The 20,788-nt window shown below is 53.5% G+C and overlaps 1 protein-coding gene across 1 annotated transcript in view; it reads right to left on the reverse strand.

Moving 5' to 3' along the window:
- LOC133350133 (mast/stem cell growth factor receptor Kit-like) overlaps positions 1–19,323 on the reverse strand; it is a 34,515-nt gene extending 15,192 nt beyond the window's left edge. The window contains exons 1-11 of the mRNA XM_061564160.1: positions 19,195–19,323; positions 18,140–18,311; positions 11,750–11,945; positions 10,817–10,935; positions 9,049–9,179; positions 7,712–7,847; positions 7,201–7,308; positions 5,035–5,145; positions 4,654–4,788; positions 4,245–4,333; positions 3,643–3,765 (exon numbers count right to left, since the gene is read on the reverse strand). Of these exons, the coding sequence (XP_061420144.1) occupies positions 3,643–3,765; positions 4,245–4,333; positions 4,654–4,788; positions 5,035–5,145; positions 7,201–7,308; positions 7,712–7,847; positions 9,049–9,179; positions 10,817–10,935; positions 11,750–11,945; positions 18,140–18,284 (1,293 nt within the window). The 5' untranslated portion in view covers positions 18,285–18,311; positions 19,195–19,323. The remainder of the gene's footprint in view (positions 1–3,642; positions 3,766–4,244; positions 4,334–4,653; positions 4,789–5,034; positions 5,146–7,200; positions 7,309–7,711; positions 7,848–9,048; positions 9,180–10,816; positions 10,936–11,749; positions 11,946–18,139; positions 18,312–19,194) is intronic.
- Positions 19,324–20,788: the final 1,465 nt, after the last annotated feature.

Genomic DNA, 20,788 nt, shown 5'->3' on the forward strand with positions numbered 1-20,788 from the left:
GCTCTCACCTGTTCAGGCTCTCACCTGTCTGGGCTCTCACTTGTTCAGGCTCTCACCTGTTCAGGCTCTCACCTGTTCGGGCTCTCACTTGTTCAGGCTCTCACCTGTCTGGGCTCTCACTTGTCCGGGCTTTCACCTGTCTGGGCTCTCACTTGTTCAGGCTCTTACCTGGTTCAGGCTCTCACTTGTTCAGGCTCTCACTTGTTCGGGCTCTCACTTGTTCAGGCTCTCGCCTGTTCAGGCTCTCACCTGTTCAGGCTCTCACTTGTTCGGGCTCTCACTTGTTCGGGCTCTCACTTGTTCGGGCTCTCACTTGTTCAGGCTATCACTTGTTCAGGCTCTCACCTGTTCAGGCTCTCACTTGTTCGGGCTCTCACTTGTTCGGGCTCTCACTTGTTCGGGCTCTCACTTGTTCAGGCTCTCACTTGTTCAGGCTCTCACTTGTTTAGAGTCAGACTCTCACTTGTTCGGGCTCTCACTTGTTCGGGCTCTCACTTGTTCGGGCTCTCACTTTTTCGGGCTCTCACTTGTTCGGGCTCTCACTTGTTCGGGCTCTCACTTCTTCGGGCTCTCACTTGTTCGGGCTCTCACTTGTTCGGGCTCTCACTTGTTCGGGCTCTCACTTGTTCGGGCTCTCACTTGTTCGGGCTCTCACTTGTTCAGGCTCTCACCTGTTCAGGCTCTCACTTGTTCGGGCTCTCACTTCTTTGGGCTCTCACTTGTTCAGGCTCTCACTTGTTCGGGCTCTCACCTGTCTGGGCTCTCACTTGTTCGGGCTCTCACTTGTTCAGGCTCTCACTTGTTCAGACTCTCACCTGTTCAGGCTCTCACTTGTTCGGGCTCTCACTTGTTCGGGCTCTCACTTGTTCGGGCTCTCACTTGTTCAGGCTCTCACTTGTTCAGGCTCTCACTTGTTTAGAGTCAGACTCTCACTTGTTCGGGCTCTCACTTGTTCGGGCTCTCACTTTTTCGGGCTCTCACTTGTTCGGGCTCTCACTTGTTCGGGCTCTCACTTGTTCGGGCTCTCACTTGTTCGGGCTCTCACTTGTTCGGGCTCTCACCTGTTCGGGCTCTCACCTGTTCGGGCTCTCACTTGTTCGGGCTCTCACTTGTTCGGGCTCTCACTTGTTCGGGCTCTCACCTGTTCGGGCTCTCACTTGTTTCTTGCTCTCACCTGTTCGGGCTCTCACTTGTTCAGGCTCTCACTTGTTCGGGCTCTCACCTGTTCGGGCTCTCACTTGTTCGGGCTCTCACTTGTTCGGGCTCTCGCCTGTTCGGGCTCTCACTTGTTCGGGCTCTCACTTGTTCGGGCTCTCACCTGTTCGGGCTCTCACTTGTTCGGGCTCTCACTTGTTTCTTGCTCTCACCTGTTCGGGCTCTCACTTGTTCGGGCTCTCACTTGTTCGGGCTCTCACTTGTTCGGGCTCTCACTTGTTCAGGCTCTCACTTGTTCGGGCTCTCACTTGTTCGGGCTCTCACTTGTTCAGGCTCTCACTTGTTCGGGCTCTCACTTGTTCGGGCTCTCACTTGTTCGGGCTCTCACTTGTTCGGGCTCTCACCTGTTCGGGCTCTCACTTGTTTCTTGCTCTCACTTGATCGGGCTCTCACTTGTTCAGGCTCTCACTTGTTCAGGCTCTCACTTGTTCGGGCTCTCCCTTGTTCGGGCACTCACCTGTTCGGGCTCTCACTTGTTTCTTGCTCTCACCTGTTCGGGCTCTCACTTGTTCGGGCTCTCACCTGTTCGGGCTCTCACTTGTTCAGGCTCTCACTTGTTCGGGCTCTCACTTGTTCAGGCTCTCACTTGTTCGGGCTCTCACTTGTTCGGGCTCTCACTTGTTCAGGCTCTCACTTGTTCGGGCTCTCACTTGTTCGGGCTCTCACTTGTTCGGGCTCTCACTTGTTCGGGCTCTCACTTGTTCAGGCTCTCACTTGTTCAGGCTTTCACTTGTTCGGGCTCTCACCTGTTCGGGCTCTCACTTGTTCGGGCTCTCACTTGTTCTGGCTCTCACCTGTTCGGGCTCTCACTTGTTCAGGCTCTCACTTGTTCAGGCTTTCACTTGTTCGGGCTCTCACTTGTTCGGGCTCTCACCTGTTCGGGCTCTCACTTGTTCGGGCTCTCACTTGTTCAGGCTCTCACTTGTTCAGGCTCTCACTTGTTCGGGCTCTCATTTGTTCGGGCTCTCACCTGTCTGGGCTCTCACTTGTTCGGGCTCTCACTTGTTCAGGCTCTCACCCGTGCGGGCTCTCACTTGTTCAGGCTCTCACCCGTCCGGGCTCTCACTTGTTCAGGCTCTCACCTGTTCGGGCTCTCACCCGTTCAGGCTCTCACTTGTTCAGGCTTTCCCTTGTTCAGGCTCTCACTTGTTCAGGCTCTCACTTGTTCAGGCTCTCACTTGTTCAGGCTCTCACTTGTTTCTTGCTCTCACCTGTTCGGGCTCTCACTTGTTCGGGCTCTCACCCGTTCAGGCTCTCACATGTTCAGGCTTTCACTTGTTCAGGCTCTCACTTGTTCAGGCTATCACCCGTTCACGCTCTCACTTGTTCAGGCTCTCACTTGTTCAGGCTCTCACTTGTTCAGGCTCTCACTTGTTCAGGATCTCACCCGTTCGGGCTCTCACCCGTTCAGGCTCTCACTGGTTCAGGCTTTCACTTGTTCAGGCTCTCACTTGTTCAGGCTATCACCTGTCTGGGCTCTCACTTGTCCGGGCTCTCACTTGTTCGGGCTCTCACTTGTTCAGGCTCTCATTTGTTCGGGCTCTCACCTGTCTGGGCTCTCACTTGTTCGGGCTCTCACTTGTTCAGGCTCTCACCCGTGCGTGCTCTCACTTGTTCAGGCTCTCACCCGTCCGGGCTCTCACTTGTTCAGGCTCTCACCTGTTCGGGCTCTCACCCGTTCAGGCTCTCACTTGTTCAGGCTCTCACTTGTTCAGGCTCTCACTTGTTCAGGCTCTCACTTGTTCAGGCTCTCACTTGTTCAGGCTCTCACTTGTTCAGGCTAACACCCGTTCGGGCTCTCACTTGTTTAGGGTGGTGCATGAGAGAATGTGACTCCATGCCTCGGAGTTGGAACGTCGCGTCTGATTCGTGAGATATGCGCCCATTGTAAGTTGTGCTTTTTGTTGCTATTACTATCACCACTCACTGTGGTCATGGTAGCACGAAGACCACCACGGTATCCCCTGACTGGAGTCACAGGCACCCTCGGGGGTCCACAATCCCATCAATGTATCCCCTCACTGGGGTCGTGTTCCCCCAGGTCTCTGTCCTGCTTCACCGGCCTCATGGGTACTGTCGTGGTCTGGAGCAAGGGATTCACTTTGCACTGAATAGTTCACGGCTCGCCGGCTGGGGTAGGTGGCCAGTAACTCGCAGCAGCCAGAGCGAGAGGTTTACTGGACGTGGTGCGCCATTGATATTAAGCCCTTTGTGGAACCGACCATTTTGTCTACCTTTATGGGGGTTCAAGGTGACCCCAGCCGCAAGGGTTATGGAGTCCTTGAACCCACTCGTCTCCCACCCCCACGTGCGGCCCTGTGTGATCCAGCCTCGACCCCTGACCCTCACCCCATCCCCGCCCCACATCCAGCAGGTGGGGTTGACCGCCGCGTGACCCCCCACCCCTTCCCGGCGCCCCGGACTCACGTTGCCGCGCTGGATGTAGTTGGGGTCTCGCGTCACGTCTCGGGCCAGCCCAAAGTCGCAGATCTTGGCGAGGAAGCCCTCAGCCAGCAGCACGTTCCGAGCCGCCACGTCGCGGTGCAGGCACTAGGTCACGGTGAGGTCACGGAGAGGTCATGGGGAGGTCACGGATAGGTCATGGTGAGGTCACGGATAGGTCATGGTGAGGTCACCAACAGGTCACAGACAGGTCGATGAGAGGTCACAGCTAAATGACATGTAATGCAAATGCGTGATTTAATTATTCTCGGAATGTATGTTTGGTATCTAAATTACATTTTCCCCAGTAGGTGGTGATTTTAATGTAATTTTTCTATCTCTGGCTCACTACTGATAGGTAATTCGCACCGAGGTGTACAGCAAGGTCGCAGGTCACCTGTAAATTATGGAGTAATGGGGGTCACAGGTCACAACGAGGTCAAGGAGAGGTCAAGGACAGGTAACAATGGGGTCTCGGTGAGGCTGGAGTATGACATGAGCTCACGGCGAGGTATCGCTGAGGTCATGATAGAATCAGGGCACAAGGCGATGAGATCTGGGATCGTGCCAGGTCACGCTGAGGTCACCTTTTTGGAGGAGAGGAAGGCCATGCCGCCCGCCACCTGGTGGCACAGGGAGAGCAACTCCCGGGGCTGCAGGATCTCCTCCGAGCCTCCTGCAGGACACGGGGCGTCACCGTCATTATCGACATCAACACCACCATCGTCGTCCACAACGGTAGCTCCATCACCATGAGCGGCCTCGTCGTCCTCATCGACACAACAGTCACAATCAACACAACCACCACCACCATCATCATCATCACGAGCAGCTTCAGCATCGCCAATTAGCGTGCACTGTGCAATACGCACGCACTGTACAGAGCGCGTACATTGCAAGGTGCAGAGCGTGCAGATGGGGCCCACGCGTTCGCTTTTGAAGCGCGACTCCCTGTGGTGTTTCTCCCCCCCTCCCCCACCCGCCCCTCGCTCCCACCTGGTTCCACCAGGTTCCCGTAGACGGAGTGTTGGGGTGCGAGCCCCGGCTTGGGGGACCCCTTGGGGCTGTGTGCCCGGAGGAAGGTCAGGAGGTCGCCGTGGCAGCAGTACTCGGTGATGAGCAGCACGGGCTCTAGGGGCACAGACACAGCCACTCCCACCGGGGTCTCGCGCAGGGAAAGCAGGGGGAGGAGGAGGAGGAGGAGGGAGGGGGGATCATAGGGACCCACCAAGGGGGAGGGATCGATCAAGGAGGAACCACGGAAGGAATCAGAAAGGGGTGGGGGTTGTGGTAGAATCGGAGCAGTAGGGAGGGGGGGTGAGGAGGGGGATCGTGTAGGAGGAGCTCAAGGGGGACCAGTGGGGATCAGGGCCCCACCGCGCTCGGTGCAGGCTCCCAGCAGGTTCACGATGTTCGGATGCTGCCCCACGTGACACAGAACCTTGAGCTCCATGCGCAGAGCCTCGCGCTCCACGGCACGGGCACTCTCTGTGTGGGCGGGGGGGGGGGGTAAGGTGGAAGGTCAAGCCGGGTCCACACCTGAGCAATCAGTTGCACAACCAAACGGCTCTCCAACTGCTTTGTCCCACGTCCGAGCGAGTAGTTGCACAACAGGAACGTGGCTCGTAATACGATGGATAATATTGGTTGCCAACGCCGACTCGGTGTTAAGAATATCGGTGGCTTCAGTGTCTGGGGGCGCGTCCTTCACACCGCAGGCTCGCCTCTACTCTGGCTGGCCTCACACTCCTCCAGCAGCCAACTTGACAGCCCCGTCACCAGATCGCAAATGTGCCGAGCGGCGAACCCTGGCAGTTGGTCGCAATTGTTGAAGTTTATTGTGACGGTGACTTGAAGCAATACAGGAGCACAATGCAGTTGATAATTGTTTTTTTACCCTTTTTTCTGGCAACAAAACTGACACCTTTTTTACAAGGAGTCATGTTTGCATAGAACACAATACCTGCAGTCGGAATACAAACAAAAAACATAACTCTGATAATGAATGCACTGTCCTTGAAGTTGATTGGTCCACGCCCGAGACAGCTTTCCTTAGAGCCTAGTCTCACATGGTGTTGGACCAGATGACGCCTTTTGTTTGCATTCCGACCGCAGGTATTGTGGTCAATGCTAAACATGACTCCTTGTGAAAAAAGGTGTCAGTTTTGTTGCCAGATAAAAGGGTAAAAAAAACAATTATCATATTTTGCTACTGGCAAATGAGGTTCCAATCACGATGCAGTTCTTCGGGGGAACTGCCGATGGGGTTTTTGTTGTCGCTGTTTAACTTCATGCTTTCTTGCACGATACGATGTGTTGTTTCACAATACCTCGCTACAATACGCCCAGCACAGCGGTGGGAAGTGGATTACGCCTCCGCTTGAAGCAACCGGTTGCGCAGTAGCTCGCAACCGGTTGCAGAGATTTCGATTTAAAGCTTTCGTGACTGCAGGGATTCATATTCTTGTTTCTTTCGGTAAAGTCACGTAGAAGGGAAATAATATTTATAATGTTTCTCTTCTAAATAATATTTCCCTTCTACGTGACTTTACCGAAAGAACCAAGAATATACTTGCAGACATGTCCACATTCAAGCGAATCAGTTGCGTGCAATCGAGCAGTTACAACTGATTGCTGAGGTGTGGACCAGCCCCCCCTCCCAGCCTCTCCTCACCCTGGAGCCGTCCCCAGCACACCACATCCAGTATCGCACCTCCCCCTACGGCTCTGGCTACTCGTCACATGCCACCGTATACATACATAATACGTACTGTGCATACGTTCTGATGATACATACTTGTGATTTCGTTTTTGCATCAAGCTAAGGGCCCACGATGCACGGGGAACCCATATCTAATAGGTGTCGTTGCCTGTAAGCATCGGGCAGTTCGTCATCATTGGTCATGCACGCCTGATGCTGCTGATGAGACACTGACTTTCAAAACCGATGTGAGGTTTGCTTGTGCTGAACCAATGCCGCTGCGTTTGAGCACTCCCAGAAGGCCGTGGGGCCGATGGGATGTGTAGGGAAAAAAATTAACCCGTTAAAACAAAGTTTTTCACTATAAATCCTTTATATGCGTGGCATCGGTTTTTTTTTTATTATTAATTTCTGTTTTTTTTTAGTAAGAGTTTCATTTTTATCACATTGGTATTTTAAAATAAAATATGTGAAAAATTTTTCCTAAAAAGTGGAAAATTTAGGAATAATTTTTTCACGAAAATAAATTGTCACGCACAACGAGTCTGTGTGCAAAATGTCAGCTCGATTGGATCACGGGAAGTGGGTTAAAAAACGACCGAAAGATTTGCACGGTCGTAAGCAAGCACGCAAGCAAGCAAGCGAACTTAATATAAACTAAAGGATTTAAAAACACTTGTTTTGACACGGAGAGACGTCTGCACGGCATGAAGAATTGCCACCAAATTAATTTACAAAAATATTCAGCTCGGCTGTCCCCATGCCCCATTTCCCTGCTCCCCCTCAATTGGATTGACCCCCCCCCCACCACCCATTGCTTGCCCCCCCACCCCTCCCCTCACTCTTGAGCCGCTTGACGGCGACGCACGTGGTGGCGCCCTGCTGCCCGTGGAGGCCGTGGGCCGTGGCCGCCACCACCTCGCCGAAGGCTCCCGTGCCCAGCGTCTCCCCTGGGGGGGGGGGGGAGGGGACACGTGACGTGCGGAGAGGAGAGACACGTGGTGGGGTTCCAGACCTCCTGAGCACTCCATTCGCCCTCGAGTCACTCCTATAGTCACCCTGGTAGTCACTCTTACGCAGTACTCGCTATGTAGTCACTCCCCTAGTCACCCTACATTCACTCCTATAGTCACTCCTCTAGTCACCCTGTAGTCACTCCTCTCGTCACTCCTCTCGTCACTCCTCTCGTCACCCTGTAATCCTATCGTGACCCCTATACTCACCCTGTACAATATGAACTGCTGCAATCAGCACCGTACTCGCCCTGTATTCACTCTGTCACCCTTCTAGCCAACATGTATTCGCTCCTAGACTCACCATATTAGTCACCCACACAGTCAACCTCGGGCTTACCCAGGTCGAGTGTGGCTCTGTCCACCTCCCAGTGGTGGAGGTCGTAGGTCAGCTTGCCGGGGTCGATGTAGATGTACTCGTTCGTGTCGTGGTCCACGGAGTCGATGATTTTCCACTGAACCTCGTAGTGCGGCTTCTGTGGAGCAGTACCGGTACTCAGCACTCACTCACTCATCACTCACTCACACAGCCACTCACTCACTCAGCACTCACTCACTCATCACTCACTCAGCACTCACACAGCACTCACTCACTAATCACTCACACATCACTCACTCACACAGCCACTCACTCACTCAGCACTCACTCATCACTCACACAGCACTCACTCACTAATCACTCACACATCACTCACTCACACAGCCACTCACTCACTCATCACTCACTCACTCAGCACTCACTCATCACTCACTCACACAGCACTCACTCACTCACACGTCACTGACTCTCACGGCGCTCAGCACTTGCACTAACCATCACACAAAGCCAGCACTCAACACTGCCCTAACCTTGGGCAGTTCACGTTGTCAGCATTGTATTACCGTTATTATGAATACGCTTTACTCCCCAGGAAAGCCTCACCGAATCTCAAAGAATTTTTTTTAGGAGGATCCTGCCAAGTTTTCCGCATTAGGGGACGATGTTGCTGCTGCTGCTGTGTGATCCCACTGAGTGATTTTCATTTATTTAAGTTTTTCGCATTGGGATGTTTGCCCAATACCCTATAACATTGTTGTAGTTACCTACATGGGACAGTCTACCTAAGCCAGCCGACCTGAGTTTGGGGGCTATCGTACAAAGACCATGTCACAAGCAAGGGGGCTCTGGCCGTAACGAATATCGATGCCGAATGCCGACTCGCAGGAGCACCCACGGGACAACATCTCCGATATCACCGACGCGGTTGGCGATGTCGCGCGGGCACGACGGCCCCCTGACTTGCTGGACGGACGGAGGCACAGAGCCGAAGAGGACGAGACGAGCGACATCACAGGGCGGAGCGAGGTGGTGTGGAGACATCGGGGCAAGGAAAGCCACAGGACGGAGCGCCTCGGAAGGTAACGACGCATTGAGACGTCGCGGGTGGACCGTGAAGGTCACCGCGTGTCCACCGTGCGGCAGCTGTTGGGGGTCTGGCGGAGGGCGGGGAGCGTTGGGAGCGTTGGGAGCGAGGAGGCGGCGGCGGTGGCGGTGGCATCAGCGGCTTTGGGCCACGGTGACATCTCGAGCACTTTGACGCACCCCCAACGGTCGCGACGGATGGCCGATTGGGGGGTAGCAGGAGGAGAGAGCGGATGAGGCCTGTGCGCGAGAGGCCGCGGTGGCCCTGAGCTCACCTGCTTGTACCTGTAGAACAGGTACCCCGCGATGAATGTCATGGCCAGGGTGGCAGCGCCCAGCGCCGGCACCACGTGGTTCCCTTGTTGGGCACCGCTCCTCTGGGCCTGGTGAGCGACTCTGGGTGGCTCTAGGAGCAGAGGGAACACGCGGATTGCTTGACGGGGAGGCGGGTGGAAGCTAGTTTTTTTTTTTAAACAAAGTTGCTGAGCACAGGCTGAAAGGGTACCCCAAAATGCTAAGCGGGCAGCAACAAACAGCACTGTTAAGACTAGACAAGGGTGAACACGTGTCTTGAGCGTGGTTTGTAAGCGCTTGAGGAGGAAGATGCGAATATCAATTGGTAGCGCTGTACCGCCACCACGCGCTGTTCGCTCCTCGTTGTCCTACAGAGAGAGAGAAGGGGGCGACTCAGAGGTGTGAGGAGGAACCGCGGACGAGCGAGAAGGCAGCAGCAGCAGCATCAGGGCGGTGATTCTGCGCCGACAATTTACAAGCGCCGCGGTATCTCCATCAGTGATGGATTATCCTCGTAGCAAAAGTAGCCACAAATGCAGCTACGGGCCCCGCACTTTCAAGGGCCCCGCGCTAAATGCTTTCAAGCTATCAATTCTGGTTCAGTGATTCTGCACTTGCTCTATTACTATAGTACTATACCGCCTTCAACTTTTATGAACGACTGGGTGTTTAAAGTTAGCGATTTGTCGTATTATCTGGCTGTACAGCAAATGAAAAAATACAATTACTTTACTGTGCAAGTAAAACAATTGTGTTTTAATATTTATGTTTTTTTTTATGAAGGGCCCCTTTATAACATTTGCTACAGGCCCCGCACTAGCTTAATCGGTACTCATCTCCATCTATTAAGGTGTTATCATCCAATTAATGAGCGTGTATATGTACACGTGGGAGGAAACCGGAGCACCCTGAGAAAACCCACTCGTGCGAGGGGGAAACACTCTATCCCGTAGAGACGCAACAGGTGGAGTCCACATTTGCTGCACCACCTATTCCTGGCGAGCCAAGGACACGGCTCCTCTTTGATGCCCACGGGAAGGGAGATCCCCTCGCTACCTCCACAGTTCTGGACTAGAAGCCACGTGCGTATCCACCACCGCCTGCCACCAGGAGACGATGGGAGGGAATTCTCGAGTGGCGCATGGCAAGAAGTAGAAAGAGAAGCGTTGTGACCTGTAGGGACCCCGGTGAGTGATCGAGTGACTGGGGTGAGTCAGTGAGTGCTGGATCATCGGTCACCCTGGCTGCTGCTTTACGTTGAATGATATCAGGAGTCGGGGGTAGGTGATGGGAACAAGTAAAGTGGAGTTGATGTGCATGACAAGGTCCATTTGAGCCAGTTTTCCTAAACCAGGCTGTGAAGCCGGGCATAGCGATTGGTGTGTTTGATGATTGCGCGTCATGAATGATGTGTGGGAGGATGACGGTGGTGTCACGCGGTGAGCAGGACGGTGGCATCTCACCGCTCGCCATGCTCACGTTGACGCTGATGACCGCGTGCGCGTCATGAATGATGTGTGGGAGGATGGCGGTGGTGTCACGCGGTGAGCAGGGCGGTGGCATCTCACCGCTCGCCATGCTCACGTTGACGCTGATGACCGCGTGCGCGTCATGAATGATGTGTGGGAGGATGGCGGTGGTGTCACGCGGTGAGCAGGGCGGTGGCATCTCACCGCTCGCCATGCTCACGTTGACGCTGATGACCGCGTGCGCGTCATGAATGATGTGTGGGAGGATGGCGCATCTCACCGCTCGCTATGCTCACGTTGACGCTGATGACCGCGTGCGCGTCCCCGTTGTGCGCCACCATGGAGTAGCTGCCACTCTCCACGGGGACAATGCGACGCAGCGAAAGCGTGCACTTACACCTAGCACGCGTGGACGTACATAGACACACACACACACGCGCGGACACGAAGGGACAGAAAGCGGACAAAGACTTACAACAACAACCGCCATTCACCACTAAGTGACGGTGGCATCACCACGACGCTTGTGCCAGGCTACGTGCACTGTGAGGCAACGTGAAGTGTTGAAGGCTCGTTTGCAGGAGGTCACGGAACAGACCCAGGTGCCATGGGTTGAGTGTGCTCCCTACTGTGTCAACTTGTTGAATTTTATCTGCCCGGCACTCCGCTCATTGTTGTGAGCGTCGTTCCTCTGCCCTCCGCTGTTGTTGGAGGGCAGTTACCTCGAAGTGCCCAGTAGCGACGTCTTTCACGAGCCTCCTCCACAGAGGTGGATCTCGACTCCGTTGGTATAAGTGGTCGGCAAGTCCACTCAGCTCCACGTCCTATTGCATCGCATCAGCTCCATCTCTTCTACAGCCCATTAAATCGCGCCCGTTAAGCCCCCTCGAATTGGACAAACAGAAGCTGCCTGGGCATGCGTTGGCTGGGCATGCGGGCTACGTGACCCAGCCAACGCAACCTCGCCTGCCGAAGGATCTCAACGATGGGACTGTGTCCATATCGTTTAGGGATCTGCGAGCTCTTCGCACTGTAACCCAGCCTGGTAAAATCCACGATGGATCGGTGCAGGGTGTTCCCTTACAGCGCCCCGCGTTTCGGTAAGCGTAGAGAAGGGAGCGCATGCCCCGTGGCCGGGGACAACAACAAACAAAAAACCGCCCGGACAAACGACACGGACACACGACGCAGACATGCGGAGCCTGCATCTCACCAGTGTCCGCGGGTAGTGTCCTCGCAGGCCCGTGAGGTCGACGCGTTGATGACCGAGACGCCGTTGTGCAGCCAGCTGCAGTTGCTGAGTGGAGGAACCGAGAGCACCCCCACGCTCAGCTTCAGGGAGTCGCCGCGCGCCACCAAGACGCTGGGTCCAGGCGGATTCAGCAGGGACAGCTCCAACACTCCGCGGTCTGCACAGGTAGCCAGCCAGGATGATCGGAGCCCACATTTCAAGTGCACCCGCGTCTCGCCGCGCTTGCGACTTCCCGCTCACGGCCAACACCCAGTGACGATTACCCGAACCGGTCCTGGGCTAGCCGTAGATCGACTCAGCCTCAAATGAGTACCTGGTGGGTGTGTGTAAACATCGCCACGAGGGAGACAAAGGCGGCCGAGCATGGTACTGGTCACCCAAACCCCCCTTTGTTCCATGCCGGTCTTCATAGGTGTTCGCTAAACACCACTTGCCCCTAGAGTCTGGGAAGGCTATACGGGTCATCTTTGTATTTGTCGGATATAGGGTTTGTGTGTACTGTATATAAAGTCTGTGTATGTGTATATATAGGGTGTGTGTGTATGTTGAAGGTGTGTAGGTTGTGTGGGAGCGAGTGGCATGTGCATGTGTGCCAAGTGTTTGTGTGCATGACTCCTTGATGCAGGTGTGCATGACTCCTTGATGCAGGTGTGCATGACTCCTTGATGCAGGTGTGCATGGCTCCTTGATGCAGGTGTGCATGGCTCTTATCGGGGCTGGGCATTTGTGTGCAGGGCGTGTGCAGGGTGCGTGTGTATGTTAAACTTCCTTCGCACCGTACGTAGCCAACCTTGCTAACCGGGGATGTGGGTTGGGTGTGCGTCCGTGGACGGTGCGCGTGTGCAGGGTGTGTGTGTAGGGTGTGTGTGTGTGTGCAGGGTGTGTGTGTGTGCAGGGTGTGTTTGTGTGCGGGGTGTGTGTGTGTGTGCAGGGTGTGTGTGCAGGGTGTGTGTGCAGGGTGTGTGTGCAGGGTGTGTGTGTGCAGGGTGTGTGTGTGCAGGGTGTGTGTGTGTGTGCAGGGTGTGTGTGTGCAGGGTGTGTGTGTGTGTGTGCAGGGTGTGTGTGAGCAGGGTGTGTGTGCGGGGTGTGTGTGTGCAGGGTGTGTGTGTGTGCAGGGTGTGTGTGTGTGCAGGACGTGTGTGTGTAGGGTGTGTGCAGGGTGTGTGTGTGTAGGGTGTGTGCAGGGTGTGTGTGTAGGGTGTGTGCAGTGTGTGTGTGTGCAGGGTGTGTGTGTGTGCAGGGTGTGTGTGTGTAGGGTGTGTGCAGGGTGTGTGTGTGTGCAGGGTGTGTGTGTGTACAGGGTGTGTGTGTGTGTGCAGGGTGTGTGTGTGTACAGGGTGTGTGTGTGTGCAGGGTGTGTGTGTGTGTGTACAGGGTGTGTGTGTGTGCAGGGTGTGTGTGCAGGGTGTGTGTGTGTGCAGGGTGTGTGTGTGTGTGCAGTGTGTGTGTGTGCGCGTGTAGGCTATGTGTCAGTACTGGACGTATGTGCATGTGCAGAGTATGTGTGTACAGGGTTCGTGTGCAGGGTGTGTGTGTGTGTGTGCAGAGTGTGTGTGCAGGGTGTGTGTGTGCAGGGTGTGTGTGAGCAGGGTGTGTGCAGGGTGTGTGTGCAGGGTGTGTGTGTGCAGGGTGTGTGTGTGTGCAGGACGTGTGTGTGTAGGGTGTGTGCAGGGTGTGTGTGTGTAGGGTGTGTGCAGGGTGTGTGTGTGTAGGGTGTGTGCAGTGTGTGTGTATGCAGGGTGTGTGTGTGTGCAGGGTGTGTGTGTGTAGGGTGTGTGCAGGGTGTGTGTGTGTGCAGGGTGTGTGTGCAGGGTGTGTGTGTGTGCAGGGTGTGTGTGTGTGTGCAGTGTGTGTGTGTGCGCGTGTAGGCTATGTGTCAGTACTGGACGTATGTGCATGTGCAGAGTGTGTGTGTACAGGGTTCGTGTGCAGGGTGTGTGTGTGTGCAGAGTGTGTGTGCAGGGTGTGTGTGTGTGTACAGGGTGTGTGTGTGTGCAGGGTGTGTGTGTGTGTGCAGGGTGTGTGTGCAGGGTGTGTGTGCAGTGTTGTATCTATGCCCTGTTTTCCGTTATTAATATTAAGAATAATTAAGAAATTTTTTTTTTTATATATCTATTTTTTTTTTTTATAATGAAAACAACTCACGGGCACACCGGGAGTCCATGAGACATGGAGGGCGGTTGAAATGATAGGAATTCGGTCACAAAAGGTCATAGACATCCAGACGGACAAAAAGATGTATGGACTAAACCTCCCGAGACATCTGGAGATGTACAGATAAGGTGCAGAGTGAATGACGGTTGAAGCTTCGCGTTTTCTTGGCGTTTTCCCCACCGAAAAGTAGAAACTTAACAAAGATAATTAACCAACAAACAATAATATTTTTACTATTATTATATGTTTCCTACCTACACGACCTTCCAAAAAAGCTAAAGAGTGTGAATTCCAGAGGGCTTAAAAAAATAACTCGGAATAAACACCAATCTCTGGAGAACTAAACTGGGCGAAGCCCCAAGGTAATAATGTGACGAGGAGCATTACGAATACTCATTAAACATAGACGAATGATAACCACGATACTAAGACCGAAGGAACTCATAACATATAATTCAAGAATAAATGTAACACACAGGACCACATAAATGTATTGCAAACATCTCCTCGACCACCTTTGTCTTCCAGCGGGGTCTGACCTCAGAATGACCCACCCAGGGTAAGCAAGGAGGGAGAAAAAAAGGTCACAAAGGGGGGGGTTTGTGCTGACATTGGTTGTTTTCTCTCGCAAGAGACGCGGAGAGAGGAGTGGATGCTCGCGTGTTTGAGTTAAGCACGGCCGCCTTTGTCTCCCCGCAGCACAAACAGATGGCCCAGGAATGCTTGGAGGGTTAGGAAAAGGTCACAAGGAGGGATCGCGCCGGTGTCTGTTTCTTCTCGCTCTGTTTGTTTTTTTGTTGCCCGCTCGCAAGGAATGCAGAGAGAAGGGAGTCACGTTTAAGTTAGGCACACACACAGCGAACGAGCAGTCTGGGTTGAGTCGTGCTCAGTCTGGTCCGAGTCGAGCTCAGCGTTGCGACGGGGCACGCAAGGGAGCTGTGGCAGTCGTGCCTCGAGAAGAGATGGGACGACGAGACATCGTTAAAGTGGCAGCCTGAGAGCAGTCTGGGTTGAGTCGTGCTCACTCTCGCAACTCAGCGTGCGACGCAGCGTTGCGACGGGGCTCGCAAGAGAGTTGGGGCAGATCGTGCCTCGAGGAGAGATGGAACGACGAGACATCGTTAAAGTGACAGTCTGAGAGCAGTCTGGGTTGAGTCGTGCTCAGTCTCGCAACTCGGCGTGCGACGCAGCGTTGCGACCGGGCACGCAAGGGAGCTGTGGCAGTCGTGCCTCGAGGAGAGATGGAACGACGAGACATCGTTAAAGTGACAGTCTGAGAGCAGTCTGTTCGAGTCGCGCTCAGTCTCGCAACTCGGCTTGCGACGCAGCGTTGCGACGGGGGCTCGCAAGAGAGCTGGGGCGGTTGTGCCTCGAGAAGTGATGGAACGAGGAGGAGTCGTTCGAGTCGCAGAAGTCTGAGTTCAACCTGGGTCAGGGCTGGGTTTCAGCCGTGCTCCGGCTGGCGGAGCGTCGTGAGGACACGAAACACCGATGCCGATAACAGGTGTCGCTTCTCGCAGAACGAAGTTAAGTGCGAGTGAAGCTGGCAGTTGCCCGAACAAAGGAAGCACGGAGCAGAGAGAGTGACGAGTGACGACAAACAATCAACCTGTAAAAGGGCGGAGATCGCCAAGCGTCGACCAAGCGTGCAAAACAGAGAGCGCGAAGCAGTGGAGAAAGCCTGGTCAAACGGCTGTGGAGAGAGAGCGCAAGAGCAGCACGACTCGGACGTCACCGGGCGTCACCGAGCGTCGTGCCAACTCATCATTCAGCAGTGGAGAAAGCCTGGTCAAACGGCTGTGGAGAGAGAGAGAGCGCAAGAGCAGCACGACTCGGACGTCACCGGGCGTCACCGAGCGTCGTGCCAACTCGTCATTCAGCAGTGGAGAAAGCCTGGTCAAACGGCTGTGGAGAGAGAGAGAGCGCAAGAGCAGCACGACTCGGACGTCACCGGGCGTCACCGAGCGTCGTGCCAACTCGTCATTCAGCAGTGGAGAAAGCCTGGTCAAACGGCTGTGGAGAGAGAGAGAGCGCAAGAGCAGCACGACTCGGACGTCACCGGGCGTCACCGAGCGTCGTGCCAACTCGTCATTCAGCAGTGGAGGAAGCCTGGTAAAACGGCTGCGAGGGAGAGGACAGCGCCATCGAATGCGCCGTGTGCCTGAGGGCACACCGACCAACGACCAGTGTGAACACACAAGACGTCCAGAGCGACGGCGAGCATCGTGCCGACTCAACAATCAATCGAGCAGTGGAGAAGCCGGGGGCTGCCACCAAGAAAGCGCGTGCGCCACCTTGCGCCACCGTGCGCCACCGTGCGCCACCTTGCGCCACCGTGCGCCACCGTGCGCCACCTTGCGCCACCGTGCGCCACCGGGCGCCACCGTGCGCCACCTTGCGCCACCGTGCGCCACCCTGCGCCACCGTGCGCCACCTTGCGCCACCGTGCGCCACCTTGCGACACCGTGCGCCACCCTGCGCCACCGTGCGCCACCTTGCGCCACCGTGCACCACCTTGCGCCACCGTGCGCCACCGGGCGCCACCGTGCGCCACCGGGCGCCACCGTGCGCCACCGAGCGACACCGTGCGCCACCCTGCGCCACCGTGCGCCACCTTGCGCCACCGTGCGCCACCTTGCGCCACCGTGCGCCACCCTGCGCCACCGTGCGCCACCGGGCGCCACCGTGCGACACCGAGCGACACCGAGCGACACGAGCGACCGAGCATCTTCAAGGACAGCATCGTGCCAACTCGTCATCTAGCAGTAGAAAGAGAGAGCGCACGAGCAGCACCAAGCCCCGGAACCATCAAGCGCCAAGCAAGCAAGTTTCTTCAAGGAACATCGTGCCAACGCCGCTCAATCCAGCAGTGGAGAGAGAGAGAGAGAGAGCAAAAGCCGAGCGACACGCCGAGCGAGGGAACAGCAGGAGCAGAGCGGCGGCCACGCCCAACCCAGAGAAAACTTCTGGCCGCTGTTCGTATCCTCCCACACCACACAAGCTAACGACACAATTAATATTACGAGGGGACAACGCACACACAGCACGCACACGAATAAGACTTTAAAAGAAAAACTGTCTTTTCGTTTCAAAAAGGGTTGCCATTTCGAGGTGGTGCGTTCAATATCAACTGATCGTGCAAAGCAGTTGCTGCCGTCGAGTTACATGAATAAGAAATGTTTTGGTCATTCATTTTCGTTAACTGCATAATTTCGCCAATGAAGAAGTATTTTTAGTCATTCATTTTCGTTAATTGCATAAGATTGCCCATGAATTTATTGACGTATACTCGCTTTCGCATACTAGAGTGTCATGTGCTTGTTTAGAATTAAAATTGCTTAACACCAACTGTTCGAGTGCTTCTTTCCAAGTCCATGCAAAACTGTCTTATTCTTGACAACTGTATCCTGTGATGAGATCTGAAACTGGTGACCTGAAATATCATAACACACACTAAGATAATCGGTAAACGTTTAATCGATTATAATCGTGTTATCCTGATTGATATAACTCTGGATAAACGAAGCTGAGCCTAATTATCACAACTGCACACAATAACACGACCGCAAGCATCCGCATAAATTACTACGATTATCATAATTTATGCATATAATTACACGCATTATCATAATTTATGCATATCAATACACACACTATCATAATTAATGCGATTTGCGCATTTTTCGGAAAATTATTAATTTTTATTATTTTCATCAAAATTTCATAATCCAACACATACAACAGCAGGGTGTGTGTGTGTGTGCAGGGTGTGTGTGTGTACAGGGTGTGTGTGTGCAGTGTGTGTGTGCAGTGTGTGTGTGTGCAGTGTGTGTGTGCAGTGTGTGTGTGTGTGCATGGTGTGTGTGTGTACAGGGTGTGTGTGTGTGCAGTGTGTGTGTGTGCAGGGTGTGTGTGTAGGGTGTGTGTGCAGGGTGTGTGCAGGGTGTGTGTGCATGTGCAGGGTGTTTGTGCAGGGTGTGTGTGCAGGGTGTGTGTACAGGGTGTGTACAGGGTGTGTACAGGGTGTGTACAGGGTGTTTGTGCAGGGTGTCTACAGGGTGTTTGTACAGGGTGTGTGTGTGTGCAGGGTGTGTACAGGGTGTTTGTACAGGGTATGTGTGTGTACAGGGTGTGTGTGTGTGCAGTGTGTGTGTGTGTGCAGTGTGTGTGTGCATGGTGTGTGTGCAGGGCGCGCACCCAGCACGGTGACATTGGCCGCGACGTTGACGGAGAGGCCTCCATCCCTGCGGTCTTTCCCCTGGCACAGCACACTCCCCGCGTTCTCACGCGCTGCTCGGTCCAGGCTCACGGCACCTTTGAGCTCGTGAAGAGACGGCGACATGATGTGGTACTCATTTGGGTGTTTCACCTGCGGCGGGGGGGGGGGGGGGGGGGTCAGAGAGAGAGGGGTGACGTCGCGGCAGGGAGTCACCAGTCGATCCGAGGTCCCTGGGGCCTCTCGCTCGTTCGGACATCGACATGCCGGGTGGAGGTGAAGAGGCATCCAGTGCCGGGTGGTCCTCGTAGCACGAGTAGCTGCTACACGTGCTCGGGCCACGCACTTCCAAGGGCACCGCGCTAAATGCTTTCAAGCTATCAATTCCGGTTCAGTGATTCTGCACTTGCTCTATTGCTAAAGTACTATACCGACTCCTTGTAAAAAGGTGTCAGTTTTGTTGCCAGATAGAAGGGTAAAAAAACAATTATCACATGTTTTTACTGGCAAATGAGGTTCCAATCGTGTAAATGTTTACCCCGAGCTCTCATACTCTGATGGTGCATTGTCTTTGAGTTGTGCGCCTTTTGGCGTCGTCTGGTCCAACACCATGTGAGACTAGGCTCTAAGGAAAGCTGTCTCGGGTGTGGACCAATCAACTTCAAGGACAGTGCATACATTATCAGAGTTATGTTTTTTGTTTGCATTATGACTGCAGGTATTGTGGTCTATGCAAACATGACTCCTTGTTAAAAAAAATGGGTCAGTTTTGTTGCCAGATAAAAGGGTAAAAATCAATTATCACATTTTTTACTGGTAAATGAGGTTCCAATGGTACTATACCGCCTTCAACTTTATTAACGACTGGGTGTTTAAGGTTCGCGATTTGTCGCATTATCTGGCTGTATAGCAAATGAAAAAATACAATTACTTTACTGTGCAAGTAAAAAAATGTGTGTTTTAATATTTTCATTTAGGGCCCTTTTATAACGCATGCAATAGGCCCCACACTAGTTTAATCCGGCACTGCACTCACCCACAACGACTCTGTAGGGGCGAGATGGGTCCAGCGGAGCTCAATGTTTCTAACCTCCAACTGCACGGAGCAGCGGAAGTGGAGTGGGTCACCCACGCGGACCACCGCGAAGGGAGGTTCCACCTTGACTCGCGGGACCACGGCTCCTACACCGTCGCCACCATCATCACTCAAACATGATCACTCAACATCATCACCACCATCATCATCATCATCCTTATTGATTGTCAATGATCAATATGATATAATCATCGGGGGTATTCATGAGTAGTGATCTAATTATGAATACAGTATATCATCACTCGTAATTATTACTGATCACTGATCATCGCAATATGGGTATATCATCATTGCCAATAATATATACATCACGATCGTTATTGAAGTATCACCATCATGAGCACCCTGTCTTGGATTCAAGGCCAGGAGCATGGTTGCCACCTTTTACACTGTAGACCGAAAAGTTACATGTTTATGATTCTGACCAGGTCTGTCATCAGAACTGTGAAGTTCTCCTCCTGTAAAGTTCAACGCGATACCTGCACCAAGATCTGTGTACAAATCAACTGCTGGTACCCGAGCACGGACGCCAATTCCCAGGTTGTTCTGGGTCAAACCTAGACACGTGGAAACCCTCTCCAGGAGCCATAATACCAGCCATTGCCAGGAGACTTTTATATCTCGGCCGGTGTCACGGCCATCGGCCCAGATGGTGAAACCTCCTGCGATGGTGGTTGCACCATTGTACCTCTGAGACGACAATAACAACAGTGAATGATCAAAATGATCTGATTTGATTAGTAAGGTTATCAAGCAATCCACTTTTATGCGCCATATACGGACAACTGGCATAGCTAAATACTTGACATCTCTCGTGGTCCTGAATTTCGCTCTGGTCACATGTGCTACCGGTCAAGGCCCGGTCTTGTAAGTTGATCGATTGTAGGTGCCGCTATAATCCATGCTGTATTGGGTGTAACGAGTAGCTCTAGACCAGACGAGCGAAGGACTCGGGAAGCGGTGTCGGTAGAAATGAGAGGGCAAGCGAAACGTTGAGGACGGCAAGCTTGACCTTTAACCTCACGCGAGGGTGAGTGCCGTTGCAGCGAGGGGGTGGTATGAGACCATTTGGCAACGTCTACGTGAACAAGTGGGCGCTCTTCCAGCGATCTTTGTGGACATGTGGGATCCAGTGAGTGACTCGGGAAGAAGAGCGATGAGGGAGTTTACCGTGAGTCCTCGAAAATATCAGATCGAGGACACCGGAGGCAAGGACCGCGAGGTGAAGGACTAGAGCTGAGACAACGTCATGTATATTCTTAGGTTGTTTCGGTAAAGTCACGTAATAGCAATCGTGCTGTGACGGTTCCACCTGAAACGGAACCTTGTGTTGCCTCCGAAACGTCGTGATTTTAATTTTATTTTTATTTAACTCTTATTAATTTTAAATTTTAATTTTTTACCTACGTGACTTTACCGAAAAAACTTAAGAATATGAATCCTTGCAGTCACGAAAGCTTCAAATCTAGAATTACAACGTCATGTAACTGGCCTTGAGGTCCAGGGCCGTTAGCGCGTCTACACACCATCATCA

This window comes from Lethenteron reissneri, chromosome 32 (assembly GCF_015708825.2).
Source record: "Lethenteron reissneri isolate LAM-NWPU_2019-01 chromosome 32, ASM1570882v1, whole genome shotgun sequence".
Taxonomy (NCBI): Eukaryota; Metazoa; Chordata; class Hyperoartia; order Petromyzontiformes; family Petromyzontidae; genus Lethenteron; species Lethenteron reissneri.